Source organism: Hypanus sabinus, chromosome 23 (genome assembly GCF_030144855.1).
Source record: "Hypanus sabinus isolate sHypSab1 chromosome 23, sHypSab1.hap1, whole genome shotgun sequence".
Taxonomy (NCBI): domain Eukaryota; kingdom Metazoa; phylum Chordata; class Chondrichthyes; order Myliobatiformes; family Dasyatidae; genus Hypanus; species Hypanus sabinus.
In genome coordinates this window covers 2,987,912-3,015,206 of record NC_082728.1, presented here as the reverse complement: position 1 = coordinate 3,015,206, position 27,295 = coordinate 2,987,912, and the positions used below count along the sequence as shown (strand labels likewise).

The 27,295-nt window shown below is 44.6% G+C and overlaps 1 protein-coding gene across 1 annotated transcript in view; it reads right to left on the bottom strand.

The window, feature by feature from the left end:
* Nucleotides 1-575: 575 nt before the first annotated feature.
* mbtd1 (mbt domain containing 1) overlaps nucleotides 576-27,295 on the bottom strand; it is a 68,996-nt gene continuing 42,276 nt past the window's right edge. The window contains exons 12-17 of the mRNA XM_059948177.1: nucleotides 25,735-25,882; nucleotides 23,193-23,275; nucleotides 21,147-21,381; nucleotides 16,551-16,625; nucleotides 9,486-9,570; nucleotides 576-2,718 (exon numbers count right to left, since the gene is read on the bottom strand). Of these exons, the coding sequence (XP_059804160.1) occupies nucleotides 9,533-9,570; nucleotides 16,551-16,625; nucleotides 21,147-21,381; nucleotides 23,193-23,275; nucleotides 25,735-25,882 (579 nt within the window). The 3' untranslated portion in view covers nucleotides 576-2,718; nucleotides 9,486-9,532. The remainder of the gene's footprint in view (nucleotides 2,719-9,485; nucleotides 9,571-16,550; nucleotides 16,626-21,146; nucleotides 21,382-23,192; nucleotides 23,276-25,734; nucleotides 25,883-27,295) is intronic.

The window sequence follows — 27,295 nt, the reverse complement described above, 5'->3', positions numbered from 1 at the left end:
GAACTCACTTTTTCCAAGGGTTTACGGAGTAGAAGTGCAGCCTAGAGTGTCTGGCCTACAGATCACTAATCCATAAACATCACATGCTGCAGAATGAAGAGTGGCTCACAAGCATTTAAATCTTTTATTAAGTGTAAAAAAATGGCCATTTAGTGAACAGTTCTCATTTGTACACAAACCTGTGACTAATGCATTGAATGTTTAGTGAAAAGATTTCCTCTGGGGAAAAACATGTTCTGTTGGGACAGAGATGCCAAAAACTGGACAACTTGTCAACAGCCACTGTACCAAGTAAAAAGGAAAGGTTACGTTTGTACAATAACCCGGTCAGATTATCAAAATACATAGAGAAAACATGTACAAATCCCACCATTAGCTACATCGCTGCCCTTCTCCATGTGTCATCAGGAGCAGCAAGAGATTTTCTAGGTACTATGAATATTATTTTTTACTTTTCCCTTTTTCAATTCTATCAAAATTGGTATGACTCGACAGCAGGAAGGAAATCAATTTTCCTGAATCAAATCAGCTTTTTTCCAAAATCTCTCCCACCCACCCCACCCATTTCAATAAGAAAAAGATGATTCATATTAAAGATTCACGTAGCACCATATTACAAAAATCAGAGTGAGCTGACGCTGTTAGTGCTGCCTGGATGTCCTTAGAGGGGACCCGTGCAATCCTAGAAAACTTGCACTCTGAAAAAAGGAGCAGGTATCAGCAGGGGAGGCGTGCACAAGACCAAAACTGGGAACGCTGGTGATCTGGAGAGGGTGGACTCATGACAGCAGGACATTAAACCGGCAGTAACCTTGCAATTCCACTTTACCTGCCAACACTACCTACACTGAGGACTGAAAATAGGGTAACAAGAGAACAGACGGCTTCAGAAACTGGCTGATACAACCGGTTCCATCAATTAGGTTTGCAAATAGGTTGGGAGAGGCTTCAAATCATAAATCACTCCAAAGGAGAGGGCACCAAAACGGTACAACGTGAACTCACACCATCACTGACTTTCGAAAAAGCCACACCAAGAGCTTTTTTTCTATTTTCTGGGAAGTTGAGTGAACTGCCACCAAAGAGAACGTGGATGAAGCACAAGTTGTTGTTGAGAGGGGTCTCAGTGCTGGGGTCCAAGCCTCCTGTCCAGCTCTGACAAATGAGTTGCTGAAATGCATCTAGCTCATCTCCCCCATGCAAATCTACCTGCACAAGCTGGACAGGTGAAGTTAGAGGGGAAAAAAAAGAGAACATTTTAAAGTAATACCCAATATGCACCATACTAACAATACACAACTCCATCAGGGCTCTGACAGGGTAGGGCCGTACAGTCTAGTAGCTCTGTAAATAACCCCACAACTAAGGCAGGGGATTCTCCATTTCTTTTCTCTGGGAAAGTAACAAGCTGGATTCTTTCACACTGTATTACTTCTGCGCATACAAGAAGAGCCAGGGCTTGCTCCAAAAAGCAATGTGAAAGTGACTAGCCTTTACTGAACAGAGGAGATCAAACGGCAAGTGTCAGGCGAACAGTTAGCCCACTCTGTCTCCCGTACTGAGCCAGGGCCAGCACATCACCACGGTGGAGTCAGGCATCACCTACGCTCCTAATCACTGGCCAGTCGTCTCCTTCCTCCTGCACAATGAAAACCTGAAAATCCACACCCTCCCCACAGAGGCTGCCTTCTGTGGAAAACTTTCCCATTGCAAACGATACAAATCCAATTAAAGCAGACGAGATGAGGTGTTTAAATTCTAACACAGGAGGCTATTGGGATGCCTCAGACACTCCTTTTAGCACCGTACCTGTACTCACTCCTGGAACTCATTAGCGTTAAATTAAACAGCATTCCAAAACAAGGATATGCACACAAGCCTGTACAGTGAGAGTGAGTACAAGCAAAGACTCTGGAAGCCACAATTACAATTTAACAAACATCGGTCAGTCCTGGCAGGGCTCAGACTACCTGCAAACACACTGTGCTGGCTCAGAGATTGAGAACTGGCTGCAGCCTCTATGCACACATGCACTCACTCACACACACACTCACTCACTCACACACACACTCACACACACACACACACACACACACAGAGGACAGACAGCAACTCCCTGAGAGACTGCTGGTCCAGAGGGCCATCGCAAACAGGCCGGGAGGGTTTCCTCTGGGTTCTGAAGTTTATATTTAAAAACCATAATAACCAAGTTCAATCCCAGATGAGAAAACAAGTTGTTACTGCCTGGCGTACGGCATCAATGGAGGCTGCAGGACGATGGGAAGTTAACATAACTTCACCTGGATATATAACAGGGCGTCCACAGGCGAGCTGTTCACCAAACTTAGTTAAAGAATTAAATCAGACATTCTTCTTCCCTACCCACCCCCCAACCCAAACCAAACCAAACCAGGCCAAAAAAACTTCAAGTACAATATACAATAAAGTCCAAGAGAGAATCTCCAGTCTTTGATCATCCTCCCAGAACCACAGCTGTCCAAAATGTACAGTGAAATGTGCTGAACAGCCTCGTAATCACACTCTGCGGTAGCTCCTGCGTCAGCAAACCAGCAGTCCGAAGGAGCAGAAACATCAGTCAAGCATTCTTGCTTGATACAAGCTCAGAGGCTGCTCTGCGTCTTCCACGAGGCTGAGTTGGCTCGTATTCTGGCCCAGTGTCATATCTTGGCGATATCCAGAAATTTCACCTTGTACTCACTGCGGACAGAAAGACAACAGATCTGTCAACTTCTCTCATCTACTACTGTACAACAAGACTCTCCTCTCAGTGTTCTAGTCATCATCTACCAACATTCAAAGTGAACTTCCTATCAAAAGTACGCACGACACCATGTATAACCTTGAGATTCATTTAAAATACAGAAATACAATAGAATTTATGAAAAACTATAAAGACTGACAAACAACCAATGTATAAAAGAAGGCAAATTATGTAAATAATACTAGAGTAAATAAATAATTTTGAAAGCACAAGCTGTTAAGTCCTTAAAAGTGGGTCTGTAGTTTGTGGTATCAGTTCACAGTTGAGGTGATGGCTATCGGATGAAAATTGTTCCTGCACCTGGAGGCGTGGGTCTTAAGGCTCCTGTACCTCCTTCCTAATGGCAGTAGCAAGAAGACAGCATGGTCTGGATGCTGAAGGTCCTTGATAATAGAGGCCGCATTCCTATGGCAGCACTCCATGTAGATGTACTCAGTGATGAGTGTACCAAGCTTGGTCACAGCAAAGGACAAGTCCAATGCTGCAAACAGCAAGGAGAGGCTGTGCAAGAAATTGAATCCTACTAAATACTGAAAGACCCATATAGACTGGATGTGAAGAGGATGCTCCTAAAACTGGAAGAGTCTACGACCAGAGGGCACAGCCTCAGAATAGGACATCCCTTTAGAACAGAGGTGAGGAGGAATTTCTTTAGCCAGAGGATGGTGAATCTGTGGAATTCACTGCCACAGATGGTTGTGTAAGTCATGCAATTGAGTATATTTAAAGAGGAGGTGGAGAGGTTCTTGATTAGTAAGGGTTACGGGGTTACGGAGAATGGGATTGAGGGAGATAATAAATCAGTAATGATTGAATGGCAGAACGTACTCAATGGGCTGAATAGCCTACTTCTGCTCCTATATCTTATGGTTGTATGGAGAGTTTCTATCTGCAGAGTATCCATTGTGATTACAAGAATCTGTTACCTTCTGCACAACTGAATTGATGCGTAGTCCACAAATAAAACAAGTATTAAAAAATGGGTCAGTGTGAGGGGCGTAACAGGCTCTGCTGCAAGTCAGGAGCAAAAGTGGCTTAGTACTGCAGAGGGTGACTTCCTCCTCTTCTGGCTCAATTGTCACCTGATGAAGTTTAAGACTGTATTGTATTATGGTAGGAAACATAGGGAGAGACACTTAAATCACTTGATCCAGAAGGGACACACCTTTGACTGCAGAGAGGAGTACGAAATTCACTGCAGAGACCCTGGCCTTCATCATTCACCCATCTATAGATCCAGGGACGGTGCCCAAGGGCTGCAAAGTTGCAAACGTTCATGCCAGGAGTAGGGATAAACACAATAACCACCTCAGGAATGGAAAAGGCACAACAATTAGGGACAGAACGGTTCTTGATTGACAAGGAAAAGCCAGCAGGGATCCGTTAAAAGCAAATCATGTCCAAATCATTTGATGTATTTTTTAAAATAAAGTAACAGAGGCTCAATGGAAGCCTCTTTGAGTTGCCCACAAGAAAAGGAATCTCACAGTTGTACATGGTGTCATATATATCACAACGGTAGCGGAGCAGTTAGCACGACGTCATTACAGCTCAGGGCATTCTGGAGCTCAGAGTTCAATTCCGGCGCTGTTCTGTAAGGAGTCTCTGTATGCTCTCCTGTGGAATGTGAGAGCTTTCCTTGGGTGCTCCAGTTTCCACCCACAGTCCAAAGGCGTACCAGGTAGTTTAAATGGTCATTGTTAATTGTCCTGCAATTAGGTTAGGGTTAAATTGGGGGATGCTGGGGTGGCATAGTTCAAAGGGCCAGAAGGGCTGACTATGCTTTGTCGCTACATAAAAATAAGCATGTACTTTGATAATTAATTTACATTAACTTTGTATATGTGTGTTACAATAGACTGAAGGTTGGAGAATAAATGAGGTATGAACAGCAGGGAGGTTAAATAGCAGGGACACAAGAGATGTGAGTTTTACAAATTGAGGCATAAAGTACAATTAGAAAGTAGTGATGAATCTTTATGACATACTGGTTCAGCCATGACTACAGTATTGTGTCTAGTTCATGGCGCTACACTTCAGGACAGATATGAAGGCTTTGGAGAACATGTAACTATGGAAACACCAATGCCTTTGAACAGAAAGCCAGACAAAAAGTAGTGGATACGGCCCAGTACATCACCGGTAAAGCCTTTCCCACTATTGGGCACATCTACATGAAATGCTTTTGCAGGAAAGGAGCATGCATCAAGAACCCCAGCATCCAAGTCATGCTTTCTTCCCACTGCTGTTCCCACTGAGGTACAGGAGCCTCAATACTCACATCACCAGCTTCAGGAACAGTTATTACCCCTCATCCTTCAGGCTCTTCAACGAAAGGGGACAACTTCACTTGCCCCATCACTGACTGTTCCCACAACCGATGGACTCACTTTCAAGGATTATCTCATGTTAACAATATTTATTGTTTATTTATTTATTATTATTACTTTATTTTGGTATTTGCACAGTTTATTGTTTTTTGCACACTGGTTAAACACCCAGGTTAGTGCAATCTTTCACTGATTCGATTATGGTTATTCATCTGAATTTACTGAATATGTTCCACAAGAAAATGAATCTCAGGGCTGCATATTGTGACATACAAGTGCTTAAATTTATTTTGAACAAGGACATATTTGCTGAAATGATTCTGGAGATGGGGACCTTTGTTTAAGTGGATAGATTGGAACTATTCTCCTCAGACAGAGGAAGCTGAAAAGTACAAGACCATAAGACATAGGAACATAATTAGGCCATTTGGCCCATCGAGTCTGCTCCACCTTTCAACCATGAGTGATTTATTTTCCCTCTTAATCCCATTTTCCTGCCTTCTTCCCTTAACTGACACCTTGACTAATCAAGAATCTATCAAACTCTGCTTTAAATATACATCATGACTTGGCCTTCACAGCCATCTGTGGCAATGAATTCCACAGATTCATTATCCTCTGGCTAAAGTGTCAGGAAGTGTACGGTCATGCACTTTGGTAGAAGAAATTAAAGGGTTGACTATTATCTAAATGGATAAAAATTTCAAAAATCTGAGGTGCAAATGGACTTGTGAGTCCTTGTGCAGGATTCCCAAAAGATTAATTTACAGGTTTTAGCATTCTCTTCAAAAGGACTAAAATATATAAGCAAGAGTGTAATGTTTAGACTTTATAAAGCACTAGTGAGGCCTCACTTGGAGTTTTGGGCCCCTTATCTTAGAAAGGATGTATTGGCATTGGAGAGAGTTCAAAGGAGGTTCACAAAGATGATTCCAGGATTGAAGGAACGTTTGTCATATGAAGAGAGCTTCATGACTCTGGGCCTAGACTCATTGGAATTCAGAAGAATGAGGGGTGACCTCTTTGAAACCAATGAAATGTTGAAAGGCCTTGATAGAGTGGATGTGGAGAGGATGTTTCCTATGATGGGAGAGTCTAAGACCAGAGGACACAGCATCAGAATAGAGGGGCGTCCTTTTGGAATGGAGATGAGGAGTAATTTCTTCAGCCAGAGGGTGGTGAATCTGTGGAATTACTTGCTACGTGCAGCTGTGGAGGCTGTCTTTTCGTATATTTAAGGCAGAGGCTGATAGATTCTTGATTGGTCATGACGTCAAAGGAAATGGGGAGAAGACAAGAGATTGGTGCTGACAGGAAAAATGGACCAGCCTTGTTGAAATGGTGGAGCAGGCTCAATGGGCCAAATGGCCTAATTCTGCTCCTCTATCTTATGCTCTAAAGAAATTCCTCCTCATCTCTGTTCTTGGAGAAAGGTATTTAAGTCCTGAAGGGTAGAAGCACAAATGAAAGGAAAAAGCCACTTGCATTGTCAGCTGGGTCAAGAAATGGGGTTGAGAAAATGTCTGAGGCTAACAAAAGAACCAAAGTGAGATAAGGAACCTCTTTTCAAAGTAGTGTTATGAAGGGATCTGGACTGCTGGGAAGGCTGAATGAATTGTAACTTTGAAATAGGAGATGGATAAGTATTGGAAAATTAAAAATTTGGCAGGGCTGTGGGGAGAGCAGATTAAATTCTGAAATATCCATTGTGCAAACAATGATATTTATTATACATACAGTTTAAATAGTTAGAAGATTTGAACAGAGCAAACTGGTTAATTGCAGCTGCCCTACTCAAATCCTTCCAGGTCACTCAATTGCTCCTGCCTTTTGGAAATGAAATCACTTAGCGGAAGCAGACTGGGGATGCTGAGGAATCACAGGGCAAGATGCTCAGCTCTCCGACCCCAGGCTGCTTGTTTAAGCCCAAACATTTCGCAAGCCTCTGACTTTCAGTTATACTCTATACCTTGTTCTCTTTCCCTGTTGGTCCACACACACACGCAATCCAGGTACTCTCAGAGACCTTTCACACAACCACAACTTGCACTCCTCTCTGTCCCCAGGGTAACTGTGAAGATGGATTGCAAAGCGTGTGAGGTGAGGCTAGTGATTGGATGTGCAATCCACTACAACACAGAACATTACATTCCCTTTGGCCGGGGGTCGGCAACCCGCGGCTCCGGAGCCGCATGTGGCTCTTTTACGTCTGTGCTGCGGCTCCCTGTTGCTTTGGGAAATAATTGGTTGTGGCGACCCTTTTCCTGGCACATCCGAACCGACTCACAATTAGATAGCCTACGGGGGTTTGCGAGCACAGAGCTTTGGAGCCTCTGCGCCATGGGGGGCAGGTTGAGGGAGGCTTAAAAGTGAGGCTGAAGATTTCGAATAAAGTTTTTTCCTTCGACTGCAGTTACCGACTCCGTGTCGTAATTTTAGCGCTGCGTGTAGCACACCGCTACATGGTCAGTATTTAATTAAAATGTATTTTATGTTAGTTTGTTAGTTTTTGAAATGTAAATCTAAATTTGAAGATTATGGTGATCTTGTACAATCTAAATAAGACTTTGTGGCGACCCATTTCCTGACACATCCGAACCGGCTCACAATTAGCCAGCGTTCAGGCTAAGGGAGATAGCCTACGGGGGTTTGTGAGTACGTGTCTTTTGCAGCATCCGCGCCCATGGGGGGCGGGTTGAGGGAGGCTTAAAAGCAAGGCTGTTTAGTTCGAATAAAGCTATCTTTGACTGCAGTTTACTGACTGCGTGTAGCAACCGCTACAACGTGTTTTTATCGCTGGCTGTCCAGAGGGGAGGTGCTGAAACGCTTTGTCGCGTGTCTGGAAGAAGTGAAAACTTTCCTGGGCAGCAAAGGGCTCACCTTTCCTGAGCTGGAACAGCCAGAGTGGCTGGAAAAGCTACACTTCATGGTAGACATAACAGCGCACCTGAACACGCTGAACACAGCTCTTCAACGGGGTAAGGACGTACAGCCCTGCACATGTTGGAGGATGTTTTGGCATTCGAGCGCAAGTTGACGTTGCTTGCCAGAGATTTACAGAAAGGCACATTGTCTCACTTCCCCAATTTGAGAGAGTTCAAAAAAGGTCACGACATGATAAATTCGGAGTATTTACATTGGGCAATCATCGCAATGCAAACATCGTTTGGGAAACGCTTCTGTGAGTTCAGAGAGGAAAAAAACACATTATCCTTCCTGGTCACTCCCCTAAGCATCGATCCATCCCTACTGAATACGACTGCATTGTCAGGTGTGAGTCAACCTGAACAAGGATGATAAATATTTTAATTGCCTATTATTTTACGTATATTCATATGCTTTCATTGTTCAGTGAAATAGTCCTTTTATTTTTCAGGTTGACAGCTGGCTGACGTTATTTTTGGTTTGCTGCTGGCGGCAAATTTAAGTTTGGCGTTTTTCATAAATACAAGAAGGACTCAAATAGACGTTGAGTATTTTACTTAAAAGTAACCTTCAACCCAACGTCTTTTTTTCGGAGGTCAACATGTTTTTGTTGCATGCAGAAATGTAATTTCGTTTTCTCTGCAGGAGTTCATCAATTTCATAAATGCAACACATTATAGTTTGTTTATACATAGCATAAAGGCAAAACAAAACGTTGTATGCAGTGTTATTTCATTTTAAATGTCAAACGGGTTTTGCGGCTCCCAGTGTTTTCTTTTCTGTGGGAAACGGGTCCAAGTGGCTCTTTCAGTGGTAAAGGTTGCTGACCCCTGCCTTTGGCCAATACGAAGATCAATCTAACCATTCCCTCCCACATAGCTCTTCATTTTTCTATCATCCATGTGTTTATCTAAGAGTCTCTTAAATATTCCTAATGTATCTGCCTCTACCACCACCCAGTAGTGTGTTCCACACACCCACCACTCTGTGTAAAAAGAAACCTTTCATATCCCCCCATACTTCCCTCCAATTATGTCCCCCTGTAATAGCCATTCCCACCCTGGGAAAAAGGTCTCTGGCTGTGCACTTGATCACTCATTTTACTCCCCTATTCTGGCTCCCCTCTCACTGGTGCCAATCCTCCTTCCCTTTCTCCCATGCACTCTCCTCTCCTACCAGATTCCTTCTTCCACCCATCTCACTTCATCCCACCCACCCACCTTTCCTCTCACCTGGTCTCATCTATCACATGCCCGCTTGCTCTCCTTCCCCATCCCTCACCCTCGTCCAGGCTTCTGCCCCCTTCCTTTTCAGTCCTGATGATGGTTCTCGGCCCAAAACGTCCACAGTTCATTCCCTTCCATAGATGCTGCCTGACCTGTTGAGTCCCTCCTGTAATTTGTGCGTGTTGCTCTCTAATCCAGGCACCTTTGAGGCTTTGCACTTACCTGGTGGCTAACAGTAAACGCAGTTGAGAGATGCCAACAGACCTTGGTCACCAGATGATGATGTCGCGGTGTTTGCTGCTACTGGCTGAAATACACAGCGATAAGAGGTTAACACATATCCCCTTAATGGTGGAGGCAGCACTAGAATAACCCACCCACTCTGCTAGTGTCATTCAGCTGTACGAAGAGCACCCAATGCTGACCCACTCACTGGAGCCAAGTCACCGAGTGGGTGACCCGCTACCATGACAGACAGATTAACCCTATTACAAAACAGTGAGTGGGGTACAATTCCTTCTGCTGTCGGTAAGGAGTTTACACATTCTCCCCATGACTATGTGAGTTTCCTCTGGGTGCTCTCATTTCCTCCCACAGTCCAAAGACATACAGGTTAGGGATAGTAATTGGCCCCCAGCACATACCCAGACTGTGCTGGTTGTTGACGTATAATGACACATTGCACTGGAGGTGTGACAAGTAAAGCTGATCTTTCAGTGGGGCCTGCAGGAGGCAGCTTTCGCAAGGTTTAGATGAGAGTCTCACACCAGTCCTGAGGGCCAGTGCTGACACCAACACCAGCACAAACCCAGCTAGACAGGACGTAAACTCTCAACTTGTTTATGGGAATGTAAACTGGCAGTACAATGATCCACTGCCGCAGATCTCGGTACACAAAGACCAAGAAGGACACCATTTTGACTGGAACATCATGGAGGCTTTGGCACAGGCAAACACAACGCAGGCACGAGAATTTTTAAAAGTGTGATTCTCTTCTGATAACTCTGTAAACAAACATAACAAAATAGACAACATCTAATATATTGCACTGCTTCCACAGAACAACACAGTTCAGTGATAGTAAACTCGATTTTGATTCTGTAATGGAATTCAAGTATTCCAGCAAATGTGCTGTATAGCAAGACTAACTGTAAATAAATAACCATTACTAGTAGTGCTGTTTTCTCTGTAGGGGAGGAGGTTGAGGATTGTTATTGTTGCTGGTTTTTCTGTGGGGGGGGGGGGAAGTGTCTGGGATTGTTATTGTTGCTTTTTTTCTGCGGGGAGAGATCAGGATTTCTGGTTTTACAAATGTGCCACAGCTCTGAGGGGCCGAAGGGTGCGGGGTAGCCCCCTCCTTTGTGAGAATCGCAAGATCACTATCGAGTTAGTTCAGGAGACACAGGAAATGAGAGAAAGACATGCAGAATCCACAAAGAGTTGGAATGTGTCCTGGCCTCCAAAAAGGTGGAGCCATTGATACCGGCTATTGTCTCCTGGAGACGGACTTGTGTATTGAATCCGGTACGATGCATCGAAGCCCCCAGGCAATGAACCGAGGGGGAGGTTGGTGGAGAGATTGCATCATCCCAACCTGATTTGACATCTGAGACCCTGTGAGTCAGGATAAAAGAGGGTCTGTGGGACCAGCCCCTCAGACGCACGAGAAGAAACGCTAGCGATCCCGTAATAGCGGAAGCCAGTGGGAAGGCCACGTGCGTCCGTTTCCATTTGCCCCGTAATCGGTGTGCCTTGACCACGGAAGAATGGTTTTTAGCTAACAACGGGGAAATCAACTCCCAACGACTCTCGAAGGATTGACATCATAAAGGGACTGGGCAAGTTTTAACCCGTCTCTCTCTCAAACCAGAAAGCTGCAGCTTGAATGAACTAAAGTGACTTTTATATTTCCATCGGACAATACATTATCCCCTAGACAACCATAGAGCTATTTCTTATTGATTATTATTATACCCGCGCTTTTAGATTTAGTATTAACGATGTATATTATCTGTATGTTTGCATTGATTTATTCTTGTGTATTTTTATCAATAAATACTGTTAAAAATAGTACCATCAGACTTCAACAGACCTCTCTATCTTTGCTGGTAAGTGACCCAGTTACGGGGTACGTAACACTGGGGTCTGCTAGTTGTTTCTTTTGCTTTTCCCATATGCATTTCCTGGCTATCTGGAGAAGACGAGTATCGAGTTGTATTGTACATGCACACTTGACAATAAAACGAACCTTGTACCATCACGGTCACTAGCCGAATCAAAGGTGGTGACGAGGTGTGATATTGAAACTCGGGCTGAGTAGTGCTGTAACAACAACCTCTCACTCAATGTCAGCAGGACCAAGGTGCTGATTAGACCTCAGCAGGAGGAAACCAGAGGTCCATCAGACAGTCCTCATTGGAGGATCAGAGGTGCAGAGGGTCAGCAACTTTAAAATCCTCGGTGTTACCATTCCAGAGGACCTGTACTGGGCTCCGCATGTTAGTGCAGTTACTAAGAAAGCATAGCAGAGCCTCTACTTCCTCAAGAATTTGTGAAGATTCAGTGTGTCATCTGTAACTTTGACCATTTTTTAAATATATGTGTGGTGGAAAGTATATTGACTGGCTGCATCACATCCTGGTCAAGAAACACCAATGCCTTTGAATGGAAAATCCTACAAAAAGTAGTGAATATGCCCAGTCATTCAAGGGTAAAGCCCTGTCCATCACCCAGGCCACGGTCTCTTCTCACTGCTGCCATCAGGAAGGTGGTACAGGAGCCTCAGGACTCACTCCACAATGTTCAGGAATAGTTATTACCCCTCAATCATCAGGCTCTTGAACTAAAGGGGATAACTTCATTTATTTATTTATTATTAGTCTTTCTTTTGTATTTGCAGTTTGGTGTCTTTTAGATGCTGTTTGAATGCCCAGTTGGTGCAGTCTTTCATTGATTCTATTGTGGATTTATTGAGCATGTCTGCAAGAAATGATCTCAGGGTTGTACATGTACCTGGATAATACCTGTACTTGTCGAGGGGTAGATAGGTCACAGGGCAAGTGATGCTGCAACAACATCTCGCTCAGTCAAGGAGCTGATTGCTGACTTTGCAGAGTGGAAAGGTGGGGAGCGAACATGTGGCAGTCTACATTGCAGAATTGCTGGCAGAGAGAGTCAGCAGCTTTAAATTCAACATATCAGGTGACCTGTCTAGGTCCAGGTCCAGGCACGTAGATGCAGTCACAAGGAAAGAATGCCACTGTCTTCATTTTCTTGGAAGGTTCAGCTTGTCACTGACCACTCTACGGATGCACAGTGGAAAGTATCCCGTCTGGGTATATCATGGTCAAATGTGCAGGAACACAAGAAGCTGCAGAGAGTAGTGGACTCTGCTTAATACACCCATAAGACCATTAGACATAGGAGCAGATTAGACCATTCAGCCCATCGAATGTGTTCTGCCACTCCCTCATGGCTGATTTATTATCCCTCTCAACCCCATTCTCTCTGTAAATCTTGATGCACTTACTAATCAAGAACATATCAACCTCTGCTTTAAATAATGACCTGGCCTCCACAGATTCACCACTCTCTAGCTAAAGGAATTCCTCCCAATTCCTTCTAGTCTGAGGCTGTCCCCTCTGGTCCTAGACCCACTCAATATTGGAAATACCCTCTTAGAAACAGAGTACAATACAGAAAACAGTAGAAAACATACAGTACAATACAGGCCCTTCGGCCCACAAAGCTGTGCCGAGCATGTCCGACCTACAACTTAACCATAGCCCTCTATTTTTCTAATCTCCATGTACCCATCCAGGAGACTCTTAAAAGACCCCATCGTTTCCATCTCCATTGCCGTCGCCGGCAGCCCATTCCACGCACTCACCACACTCTGCGTAAAAAAAACTTACCCCTGACATCTCCTCTGTACCTATTCCAAACACCTTAAAACTGTGCCCTCTCGTGCTAGCCATTTTAGCCCTGGGGAAAAGCCTCTGACTATCCACACGATCAATGCCTCTCATCACCTTCCACACCTCTATCAAGTTGCCTCTCATCCTCCGTCGCTCCAAGGAGAAAAGGCCGAGTTCACTCAACCTATTCTCATAAGGCATGCCCCCAATCCAGTCAACATCCTTGTAAATCTTTCTATGGCTTCCTCTTGCATCCACTCTATCCAGACCTTTCAATATTCAATGAGATCTCCCCGATTCTCCTAAACTCCAGCGAGTACAGCCCCAGAGCCATCAAATGCTCATTTATTAACCCTTTCATTCCTGGGATAATTTTCTGAATCTCCTCTGGACTCTCCAATTTCAGCACATCTTTTCTTAGACAAGGGGTCCAAAACTGCCCAGAATAGTCCAAGTGCGGTCTGATCAAAGCAGTGTAAAGCCTCAGGTTTATCCCTTCCCACCATCAGAAGTATCTACAGGAGGTGCTGCCTTAGAAAGGTAACAGCCATCAAAGATCACTCCATCTTCTCACAGCCCCATTGGCCAGGACGTACACAAGCCTGAAGTGCCAAACTACCAGTTTCAAGAACAGCTACTTCCCTTCAAACATTTAGTTGCTGAAGTAACTGGCAAAATCCTAATCACTACAGTTTAAGACCATAAGATAAAGGAGCAGAATTAGGCCATTTGGCCCGTCGAGTCTGCTCCACCATGTCATCATGGCTGATCCAATTTCCTCCTCAGCCCCAATCTCCTGCCTTCTCCCCGTATCCCTTCATGCTCTGACCAGTCAAGAATTTAGAACGTTCTCGTCATTTTTCATGTTCCAATTGTATTCTTTCTTTTTAAAATAGTGTATGATTTGTTCTTCTTGTGAATACAGCTTTTCTGATGCTGACACAAGTATGATTTTTCATTGCACCTGTACTTGCACAGATGACAGCAAATTTGACTTTGAAAACATGGAAAAGTTTAATTACCACCCACTGAGAAAATATTCCAAATCTTCCGCAAAATCCTGAGAATGAAATCCTTGCTGCTTCCTGTGTAATGTTTTGTTTGGAGACAGAAAGAGAGGATGGGCCTTCCGGCCAACGTGCAGTACAAGACAGGGAAGCATTTGCCTGACATTTAAAAGGAGCAAACAATTCGAGTGTGATCGGAATTCCCTCTGCACTGCACACTCCCACTACAGGGAGCATCAGTTGGGTTAAAAGAAAACGCCTGTCACAGTAGTGTATCAGATACCTTAACACTTGACAGCGCAAGCAACGAGATCCAATTCCTCTGCTCTCTGGTTATTTATACATTCTCCCTCTGACCAAGTGGGTTTCCTCTCAAAGTCCAAAAACATACAGGCTAGTAGATTAATTGGTCCCATGAGTGTAACTGGACAGCATGCATTTGTTGAGAAGGACCTGTTACTCTGCTGTATCACCAAATTTAAAAAATAAATAAAATGCACAAAGTACATGGAAGTGTGTACTGTCTCTCGCTCCGCAGACAGAATCAGCACAGTCACACGTTGCCTGTGAACTGTCTCTCACTCTGTGGACAGAATCAGCACAGTCACACGTTGCCTGTGAACTGTCTCTCACTCTGTGGACAGAATCAGCACAGTCACACGTTGCCTGTGAACTGTCTCTCACTCCGCAGACAGAATCAGCACAGTCACACGTTGCCTGTGAACTGTTTCTCACTCCACGGACAGAATCAGCACAGTCACAAGTTGCCTGTGAACTGTCTCTCACTCTGTGGACAGAATCAGCACAGTCACACGTTGCCTGTGAACTGTCTCTCACTCCGCAGACAGAATCAGCACAGTCACACGTTGCCTGTGAACTGTCTCTCACTCCGCAGACAGAATCAGCACAGTCACACGTTGCCTGTGAACTGTTTCTCACTCCACGGACAGAATCCGCTCAGTCACACGTTGCCTGTGAACTGTCTCTCACTCCACGGACAGAATCAGCACAGTCACAAGTTGCCTGTGAACTGTCTCTCACTCTGTGGACAGAATCAGCACAGTCACACGTTGCCTGTGAACTGTCTCTCACTCTGTGGACAGAATCAGCACAGTCACACGTTGCCTGTGAACTGTCTCTCACTCTGTGGACAGAATCCGCTCAGTCACACGTTGCCTGTGAACTGTCTCTCACTCCGCGGACAGAATCCGCTCAGTCACACGTTGCCTGTGAACTGTCTCTCACTCCGCGGACAGAATCCGCTCAGTCACACGTTGCCTGTGAACTGTCTCTCACTCCGCGGACAGAATCCGCTCAGTCACACGTTGCCTGTGAACTGTCTCTCACTCTGTGGACAGAATCCGCTCAGTCACACGTTGCCTATGAACTGTCTCTCACTCCGCGGACAGAATCTGCTCAGTCAGACGTTGCCTGTGAACTGTCTCTCGCTCCGCGGACAGAATCCGCTCAGTCACACGTTGCCTGTGAACTGTCTCTCACTCCGCGGACAGAATCCGCTCAGTCACACGTTGCCTATGAACTGTCTCTCGCTCCGCGGACAGAATCCGCTCAGTCACACGTTGCCTGTGTGTGGAGCAGTTGCAGCTCAGATCCTTGCTGGCAGCTAACAGCAGAGGAAGAGCTACATGAAGGAGAAAGTAATTTCTGCACTTTGAAAAAATGCCGAAGATGGTTAGTGGAAATAGATGCTGCATGTTTCAGGATTGTAATGCTCAAATACAACAGGGAAACCCCTCCATCCGCACTGCCCAATCTGCCTTGGCTAGGCAGTCCCATCAGCCGAAAGTTGCACAGTTCCACCAATTGCAGAGCCATACTTCCTGGCCTTCTTGCCCATGGTACAGCGACACAGGTGCATAGCGGTTAGGGCAATGCTTTACAGCGCCAGCAATCATGGTTCAACTTCTGCCACAGTCTTCATGGAGTTTGCACTTCTCTCTCCGTGACTGTCCGGGTTTCTTCTGGGTGCTGTGCTTTCCAACCACATTACCAAAGGCATACAGGTTAGGGTTAGTAAGTTGTGGGCCTGCTATGTTGGCACCGGAATTGGAACCTTGCCCCCAGCACATCCTTGGACCCACACGGCCATTAACGGAACACACTTCACTGCCTTTTGATGTATACGTGACAAATAAAGCAATTCTCTAGCAGACACTGAGATGACAGCGTGACCAGAAAGAATTTGTACAAATATACAGAACTGGTATGACAGATAAATATGGGGATATTCCTGTAGTCTGTGTGTTATTGCTATTGATTTTCGGTAAAATATTTACCAATGATTTGAGTAATAGTCAGGCAGACTGGGAGAGAACTGAAAAACAATTGCAAACAATTCCTACTTTTCTTGTGGCCTTTGTACTGGCTGGACTTGGCTTTCTTCTTCTTCATCACACTGGTCTGATTCTCTCTGGAGGCTGGAAGTACAAGAAAAGGCAAGATGAAGAAAGGATGAAGCACATCCAGCAGCTCAGTAACCAGCCAACACACAAGGATGCTGAACACCATATGAATCAAACGGAGGAGCTAAGAAATCAGAGCGGTTAAAAACCACTATTGCCAAAGTGAATTTATTATCAAAGTACATACATGTCACCACATACAAGCCTGAGATTCCTTTTCTTGTGGGCATTCGCAGTCGAGCTGGAAACAATGCAAGACTGCACTCGATAGGACAGACAGACAGTGCAAGAGACCAAACTGTGCAAATACAATAATAATAATAATAAATAAGCAATAAACATCGAGGACACGAAGAGAACTAGAAAGTGAGTCCAGTTTGTGGGAGCAGTTCAGTGACGGGGACAGTAAAGTTGCGTGATTATCCCGTCTGGTTCAAGAGCCTGATGGTTGAGGTTCCTGATCCTGGTGGTGTGAGTCCTGAGGCCCTTGTATCTCCTTCCTGATGATAGCAGTGAAAAGAGAGCGTGAGCTGAGTGGCGGAGCTCCTTCTTGATGGATGCTGTTTTCCTGTGACAACACTCTGTGCAGATGTGCTCAATGGTGGGGAGGACTGGATGGTATACACTACTTTTTGTAGAATTTTCTGTTCAGGGGCATTAATGCTTCCACGTGATGCAGCCAGTCAATATGCAGTTTGCCGAGTTCTCCCCCCCCCCCCCCCCACACTGTTTGTCTGTCCCGTTGGTGAGGTCTTTCATTGATTCTTTTGTGTTTCTTGGATTTACTCCGATTGCCCACAAGTAAACGAATCTCAGAGTTGTATATGGTTACATATATGTATTTTGATGATAAATCCACTTTGACATTCCTCCAAGTCTTTTCAACCCATGTAACCCATGTAACTGAGGCCTTTTTCAATGTTGTTAATGTAACTTCCTCTGGCAGCTAATTCCAAACACAGACTACCCTCTAGGTGGAAAAAGTTGCCCTTCAAATTCCTATGAAATTTCACCTTTCTCGCTTTAAGCCTGTGCCCTCTGGTTCTAGATTCCTCAACCCTGGGAAAAACACTGTGTGCATTCACCCTATCTACACCCCGCATGACCCTACACACCTCGATAAGATCATCCCACATTCCCTTTCGCTCCAGTAAAGACATCTGTAAAACACATCTGTGACATTCATTCTGTCCGCATCGCCTCTGAAGGGGAGAATTCAAATGTATGCTGCCTGAGAGAGAAGTTGAATGGACTAAAATCTTCAAATCGGATATGATTTGAAAATGCTGAGCTGAATTACAACTGAAGTTCTTTCACTTAGAACACATTCCACATCCCTAATAGCCAATCCCAGTTCAAGTTCATTTCACTGGGATTATTCTCTCTACATTCATGACTGTGCACAGCTCAAACACCACATATAAATTTACCAACAACACCCTTGTGGGCAGAATCTCAAATGGCAATGAGGAGGCATACAGGGGTGAGATAGGTCGGCTGGTTGGGTGGAGTCAGAACAACCTTGCAAGTCTGAGGAATTGATTGCAGCCTTCAGAAAGGGGAACGAAGTCAGAACACATTGTTTTAGACGTGACAGAGTGGGAGGGAGTAAAGGATTTCCCTGGTATTACGAGTTAGGGAAAATATCACAGCACTATGCCACCAGGACAGACTGGAGAACTCAACGAGTCAGGCAATATGGGTGCAAATGAGAAACAAGAAAGGTATGACCACATTAATGGGGCTGTACTACAGACCACCCAACTGTCAGGGATTTAGAGGAACAAATCTGTAAAGAGATTGCAGACCATTGCGAGAAGCACAAGGTTGTTACAGTAGGTGATTTTAACTTTCCACATATTGACTGGGAATCCCAAACTAAAAGGACAAGATGGGACAGAGTTTGTCAAATGTGTTCAGGAAAGCTTCCTTCACCACGAAGTAAAAGTTCCAGTAAGAGTGTGCAATACTCGATCTCTGACTAGGGGATGAGACAGGGAAGGTGACAGAAGCTTATATAGGGAAACACTTTGGAACTAATGGCATTGTGGTCACTGAATGCAAAGTAAATGCAAAAAGATAGGTCTGGTACATGGGTTGAGATTCCAGATGGGGAAAAAGGCCAATTTTGACGGTATCAGCAATGATCTGGCAAGTATGGACTGGGACAGGCTGTTTTTGGCAAAAATAGACTTGGTAAGTGAGAGGTCTTCAAAAATGAAATTTTGAGAGTACAAAGCTTGTATGTGCCTGCTAGAACAAAAGGTTAAGATAAGAACTGTAGGGAACCTTGGCTTTCAGGAGATACTGAGGCAATGGTTAAGAGGAAAAAGGATGCACGTAGCAGGAATAAGCAGGTAGGAATAAATGTGTGCTTACGGGGTAGAAGAAATGCAAGAGATTAAGAAATAAAGAAGGCTAAAAGTAGCAGATGAGGTGAAGGAGAATCCCAAGGGATTCTGCAAATATGTTATGAGCAAAATGATTGTAAGGGACAAAATTGGTCCTTTGGAAGACCAGAATGGTAATGCACGTGTGGACCAAAACAGATAGGGGAGATCTTACATGACACAGAGTCTATAGAAAGTGAGACAGAGCAACATCATCTTCATGGACCCCGTAGGGATTAAAGGGGAGAAGGTGTTTGTTACCCTGAGACAAATCAGGGTGGATCAATTCCCAGGGCGTGACAAGGTGTTCCCTCGGACCCTATGGGAGGCAAGTGCAGAAGCTGCCAGGGCCCTTGCACAGATATTAAAGCATCCTTAGTGACAAGAGAGATCCCAGAGAATTGGAGGATAGCCACTGTTATTCCGCCGTTTAAAAAATGCCTCGGAACATAAACCAGGAAATTATAGGCCAGTGAGTCTGACATCACTTGTGGGGAACATTGGGAAGTATCTTAAGGGACCAGCTGTATGTATTGGGATAGGCTTGGACTTACTAAGGATAGTCATTGATTCATGGTTGAAAGTACACCTATTATCAAAGCATGTACGCAGCACACAACTCTTAGATTCATCTCCAGACAGCCACAAAACAAAGAAAACCATGGAGGCTGTTCAAAGAAAAAATATCAACATACCCATGTGCAAAAAAAAAAATCACAGCAATAGCAACAAGAACATCAAACGTCTCCACGCGCAGAATACAAATCAGGCAAATAGCAACGAGAAAAGAACAAGTGAAAACACAACAGAAACACAAAGCTGAAGTCCAAGTGAACTATGGTTCAATCCATAAATCACAGACCCAGAATCACAGTTACATCTTCCAATGAGAGAGAGACCGACCATTCAAACACAGGGCCTTCCCTTGGGAGCAGCAAGTGAGAGACCCTCTCACAAACACCCTCCTCCGGTAGAAGCAAGAGAGATGCAGTCATGACGAGATCTGGTTTGTCACCAAAGACTTGCTATTTCTACAGATGCACCATGGAAAGCATTCTGGCTGGTCATAACAGCGCCTGGAGTTTAGGCTCCAATGCAGAGTCATAGAGGATTGTACAATCAGCCAGCTCCACATGGGTGTAAGTTGTCCCACCAACAAGTATATTGGCCAAAGTTCAAAGTACATTGTCTTTAAGTTCAAGTTTAATTGTTATTCAGCCAGATACCAATACCCATGAGTACAGCCAAAGGAAACAGCGTTCCTCCGTGGCCAAAGTGAAAAACACTGTACCAACAGTCACACACAACATAAGGCACATATACGATAGCAAGTAAACATAGTCACACAAAATATATACAGCTTAAATCCCTGAGTGACGTGTCTTATAAACTGATGGTGCATGGATGTTATCGGCAAGAACAAGCAGTTCGAAGCAGTCCGCAGACGACTGCATGCACGCACACATGCAATCTAGCTTGTCATTACACTGATGAAACACTGGAGGGCAGCACTAACAGGAGGGGCGAGCCCGTGTTTTCGGAACAGCTTCTCCCTCTGCCATATTTCTGAACAGTTTATAAACAATACCTCACTATTCCTCTTTAGCATGATATATTTTAATATATAAGCACGGCGACAGACAGGCCGTGGGAGCCCAAGCTCAGTGCAGGGTGTAGTATACGCTGAAAGACTGAACTGTGGTGTTCAATTTCAGATGGTTGCCAATTTCATTGCTACCATGAGGGAGGAGGTACAGAAGGAGGGGGGAGAGGGGGAGACACACATACAATAAGGACCCCCATCCCCTGGGGCATGCCCTCTTCTCATTGTTACCATCAAGGAGGTGGTACAGGAGTCTGAAGATACATATTCAACAGTTCAGGGACAGCTTTTAACACACAATTACCTCAACGCTTCCTCCCCCGGCAAGAGATTTCTGAAAGAATAATGAACCCATAAACATTACCTCAATATTTTTGCACCAGTGTATTTAATTTTTATACCCACACATTGTAATTTATAGTGAATTTTCTGTACTGCCGTCACAAAACAACACATTTCACAAGACACATCAGGGGTAATAAACCTGATTCTGGATCTGTGAAGGGATTTCATAGTGACTTTGGAGGAGAGGAGATCACTCACACTGTGAGGCTGGAGGCTGAAGCTGGTAGCCTGTCAGCTCACACCAGCCCACCGGGTAGAGGTCTGGAGATTCACAGTCCACCCACTGGTCATATTCATCCTCCCAGCCATCAAAGTGAATCCTGAGGAGCCGGTGCACAATGCGGGTGACGGTGGCTACACACACCAGGCGTGGCTCCATCAAATCCACTGCCTCCAGCTTCATCCCCACGCGGAAGCCGTGGTTTGGAACTTCCTGTGCCAGAAAACAGAGTTAGTGTTGCCCGGCTGGAAAACCCCATTTAAAATGTAACAACACTAAACACTGGAGGAACTCAGCAGGTCAGGCAGCATCTGTGGAAATGAACAATCAGTCGATGTTTCAGGCCGAGACCATACTTCAAGGACCGGAAAGAAAGGGGGAAGAGGTCAGAATAAAAAAGTGGGGTGAGAGGAAGGAGTCTGATAGATGAGAGTGGACCACAGGAGAAAGGGAAGGAGGAGGGGACCTACGGGGAGGTGGTAGGCAGCTGAGAAGAGTAAGGAGCCAGAGTGGGGAATAAATGAAGAGGGAATGAGGAGGATTTTTTTTTCAAGGCATCAGTTTGGAGGCTACCCAGTTGGAATACAAGGTGTTGCTCCTCCACCGTGAGGGTAGCCACAGGCCAACATGTCAGAACAGGAATGAGAAACGGAATTCAAAATCACACTGAAGGATCTTGGCCTGAAACATTGACTGGATTCTTTTTCATAGATGCTGCCTGGCCTGCTGAGTTCCTCCAGTGTTACTTGAAATTAAAATGTTTGGCCACCTGGAAGTTCCGCTTTTGGCGGACGGAGCAGAGGTGCTCAAAGCAGGAAGCAGACTTGAGTTTATTACAGGTTTCCCCAATGTAGAAGAGACCATATTGAGAACACTGGATATACAGATGACTCCAACAGATTCACAGGTGAAGTGTTGCCTCACCTGGAAGGACTGTTTGGGGCCTCGAATGGAGGTGAGGGACGAGGTGAATGAGCAGGCATAGCACTTTGTCCATTTGTAGGAACGTGTGCTGGAAGGAAGATTAGTGGGGAGGGACAAAAGGATAGGGAATTACAGAAGAAGCAATCCCTGCAGAAATGGAGAGTTATGGGTAGGGGGGTGGGAGGTAAAAGTGTGTTTGGTGGTGAGGACCCTTTGGAGGTATAATAGGTTGTGGAGAATGGAAGCTCATGGGTGGTCGTTGAGGACAAGAGGGACTCTATCACTGGAAGATGGGGTGAGCGTGGATGTACAGGACATGGGGGAGAAGCGGATGAGGGCAGCAATGGTGGAAACATGTAAAATGTGTTTATTAACTCCGATTAATATTGAGGTGGACTCAAAGCCTAAGTAAATTAGACAAAAAATGCTGGAGGAACTCAAGCATTTTGTTTGTGTTGCTCAGATTTCCAGCATCTGCAGATTTTCTCTTGTAACTTAAGTTATTTTGGTGTATGTTAGTTATCATATACCAATCCTAAGATTCATTTTCTTGTGGACGTTCAGAGGAAAATAAACAGTGGAATTTATGAAAATTATGCCTAAAGATTGATAAAGAACCAAAGTGCAATTAGAAAATAAATCATACTGAGAACGGGTGGTGGATCTCACTATGTCAGCAGAACACAGGAACCACATTTACTTCACGAGGAAGCACCTCACGTTACAGAACAGCCTCATTCAACACCTTCACGATACATATCCGCAGTATTCTATTTTATTTGCACATTTTGTCAGTCTTACGTGTAAATTCAGAAATTCTATTGTATTTTCCTTAATGCCTGGAAGAAAATGAATCTCAGGGTTGTACAGTATATGTACTTTGATAATAAATTTTGTTTTAAACATCTGAAGCATTCAAAGTTACCAGCTGCAAACTCAGCAGCCTTTAACTCAGGTCACAATGAGAAAATAATACTGTGTACATAAAAATCAGAATCCTAACATAGAATTACAGATTTTATGGGATAAGCATACTACTTAAAAGTTTAATAAAGATGATAAAGAAAGCAGTTTAGATATTTGATAACTTGTGCTCTCACCTTGTTGAACAGTTTGACTGGTGCTGCAACAGATCCCGTTTCCCGCAGGTAGTCGAACCACTTAAAAGGTAATTTGGTGCAGCCTGCAAAGGAGTTACCATCACCATAAGAGAGCCAGCAAATTACTCAATCTTATTGGCCTGACATCAGCAAACTACTGTCTAAATATTTGGCTGCTCAACAGAATAAAACCAGCAGCACAGATGATCATGAGCAGTTTTGGGCCCCTTAACCAAGAAAGGATGTGCTGGCATTGGAGACGATGGAGAGGAGCTTCATGGGAATGAAAGGGTTAATGTACGAGGAGTGTTTGATTGCTCTGGGCCCACATTCACTAGAATTTACATAGATGGGGGTTGGGGAGGGATCTCAGTGAAACCTATTGCAACCTTGCACTCAAGGGTCAGCAAAAATTGATTGTGAACTTCAAAAAGTGTAAGACACAGGCATACATTATCAACAGTCCACATTGAGGGGTCAGAACTGATAAGAGTAAGCAATTTCAAGTTCTTGGGTGTCAACATCCCTGTACCTGCATCGATAAGCTGGGCCCAGGATAGATCCTCGAAGAAGGCACAACCATGGCTATAATTCATTAGGAGTTTGAGGAGATTTGCTTTGTCACCAAAAACTCAAACTCCTACAGATGTACTGCAGAGAACATTCTAACTGGCTGCATCACCATCTGGTATGGTGGGAAGGGGAGGAATCCTGAATAAAATTGAAAATTGTGAACTCAGTCAGCTCCGTCACGGCATCCAGCTCATCTTCATGGAACGAGGCCTCAAAGAGATGGCACCCGCCATCAAAGACCCCCTTCATCCAGGCCATGCCCTCTTCTCATTGCTACCATCAGGGAGGGGATACAGGAGCCTGCAGACATTGTCAATGATACAGGACCCCCATCACCCAGGACATGCCCTCTTCTCATTGCTACCATCAGGGAGAAGGTACAGGAGCCTGAAGGCACACACTCAACACTTTAGGAACAGTTTCTTTCCCTCTGCCACCAGATTTCCAAATATATTTCTTACTGTAATTCAGTTTTTATTATTAAGTAATGCAATACACTGCCGTCGCAGACCAACATATTTCACAACATATGGCGGTGATATGAAACCTGCTTCTGATGAATAGTGAAAGTCTTACAGAGAGTGGACATTTCCCTATGGTGGGGGAGTCTAGCACCAGAGGGCCCAGCCTCAGAATAGGAGGATGTCCATTTAGAACAGAGATGAAGAGGAATTTCTTAGGCCAGTGGGTTTTGAATCTTGAAATTCATTGTCACAGATAGCTATGGAGGCCAAGTCATCAGGATGCTGCCAGGAGCAGAGAGGGTGCAGAGGAGATTCACCGGGATGCTGTCTGGATTACAGAGGGTGCAGAGGAGATTCACCAGGATGCTGCCTGGATTAGAGAGGCTGCAGAGGAGATTCACCAGGATGCTGTCTGGATTAGAGCGGGTGCAGAGGAGATTCACCAGGATGCTGTCTGGATTAGAGCGGGTGCAGAGGAGATTCACCAGGATGCTGTCCGGATTAGAGAGGGTGCAGAGGAGATTCACCAGGATGCTGCCTGGATTAGACAGGGTGCAGAGGAGATTCACCAGGATGCTGCCTGGATTAGAGAGGGTGCAGAAGATATTTACCAGGATGCTGCCTGGATTAGAGAGGGTGCAGAAGATATTTACCAGTATGCTGCCTGGATTAGAGAGGGTGCAGAAGAGATTTACCAGGATGCTGCCTGGATTAGACAGGGTGCAGAAGAGATTCACCAGGATGCTGCCTGGATTAGAGAGGGTGCAGAAGAGATTTACCAGGATGCTGTCTGGATTAGAGAGGGTGCAGAGGAGATTCACCAGGATGCTGCCTGGATTAGAGAGGGTGCAGAAGAGATTTACCAGGATACTGCCTGGATTAGAGAGGGTGTATTATGAGGATACGTTGAGCGAGCTAGGGCTTCCCTCTTCGGACCACAGGAGAATTAGCGGTGCCTCGATACAGGTATACAAGATGATAAGAGGCAAAGAGAGGATGGATAAGCCAGAGTCTTTGATTAATATGAGTGGGGCATAATTTTAAGATGATTGGAGGAAAGAATAGGAGAATATAGGAGGTAAGTTTTTTTTTAAACCCAGAGAGTGGTGGGTGTGTGGAAACCGCTGCCAGGGGTGGTGGTATAGGCAGACATATTAGGAACATTTAAGAGACTCTTAAGATAGGCAGATGGATGACAGCAAAGTAGAGGGTTTTGTGAGAGGGAAGAGCAGATCAGCACACTACTGTGGACCAAGGACCTGTATTGTGCTGGACTTCTACATTCTATGTCTATCTGGGTTACAGAACTTGATGAGAATTGGTGCTTTGGGAGAATTTGAGAGCCATCTCCGACACCAGGGAAATTATATTATTAGCCAAGGAAATAGTATCTTTCCAACAGAAATATGAAAGCAGACCCCATGGACAATTAGGAACATTCATACTTTATCAATAATGCCTCTATTTTCAAACTGTACAGCATTGCCTCGAGAGAAAGACGTTACCTCGAGGGGGTGTCAGTTCAATCTTATTAATTTCACAGAATCCTACGGGGAAGATGGATGGTGACGTGGAGTGATAGCAAAACCAGTCTGAACCATCTGCTGCCTCCGAGCCATCGATACCAATCATCAAGTAGCCCTCTGCCAATACCTGACAAGAGAAAGAGAAATTCACCAGATTGGGTGAAAAGCACAAGCAGAAAACTCTAATTTAACAGTGACGATCAGTCCACAGTACAAAGCAGGAATATTGAGGACAACAAAGCAGCCCTACTTCACAAGAGGAGAGTCAAACTGTTACATAACCTGTTAGCTTTTAAAATTTACAACGACGATGCAACAACCTTGCACTCAGCATCAATAAGACAAAGGAATTGATTCTGGATTTCACGAAGGGGAAGTTGGGGGATACACACTAGTCCTTATCAAGGGGTCTGCAGTGGAAAGGATCAGCAGTTTCAAATCTCTGGGTGTCAACATTTCCAAAGATCAGCTTTGGCCCAATATACTGATGTGATTATGAAGAAGGCACATCAGCAGCTATATTTCATTAAGAGTCAGAGAACATTTGGTACAGTATGTCACCAAAGACTAGCAAGTTTCTATAGATGTACTGTGGAGAGCATTCTGTCTGATATGGAGAGACCACTGCCCAGGATTGGAAAGGCTGCAGAGGGTTACAAACTCAGCCAACTCCATCATGAGCATTAGACTTCCCAATACCCATCAACTGCATGAAGACTGCATCCATCATTAAAAATGCTCACCACCCAGGACAATCCCTTGTCCCATTTCTACCATCAGGGAAGACATGCACGAGCCTGAGACACACTCAACGTTTCAGGAACAGTTTCTTCCCCTCTGCCATCAGATTTCTGAATGGACAATAAACCCATGAACACTATCTCACTCGGTGCTCTCTTTTTTTTTTTTTTTTTTTTTTTTTTTTTTTTTTTTTTTTACACAATTTACTTTATAAACATGTGTATTTGTTAATGGTAATTATAGTAATTTTATGTATTGCACTGTACCACTGCAACAAAACAACAAATTCCATGACACATCAGTGATAATAAACTTGATTCTGATTCAGTAAGGCATTAGTTTAATAGAGCCTCAACCATAATCAGAATCAGGTATGATATCACTGTTATATGTGGTGAAACCTGTTGTTTTGAGGCAGGATTAAAAAATAATTTTAAAAAAACTATAAACTACAATAAGAAATACAGATATAAAATTAAAGAAGGTAGTGCAAAGCACCACTTTTTCAAGTAGTAAGCTGTTTCTGAATCACTAAATGTGTGCCTTCAGGCTCCTGAACCTCCCCACTAATGGTAGCAATGAGAAGAGGGCATGTCCTGGGTGATGGGGGTCCTGTATCATTGACAATGTCTGCAGGCTCCTGAACCTCCCCCCTGACGGTAGCAATGAGAAGAGGGCATGTCCTGGGTGATGGGGGTCCTGTATCATTGACAATGTCTGCAGGCTCCTGAACCTCCCCCCTGACGGTAGCAATGAGAAGAGGGCATGTCCTGGGTGGTGGGGGGTCCTGTATCATTGA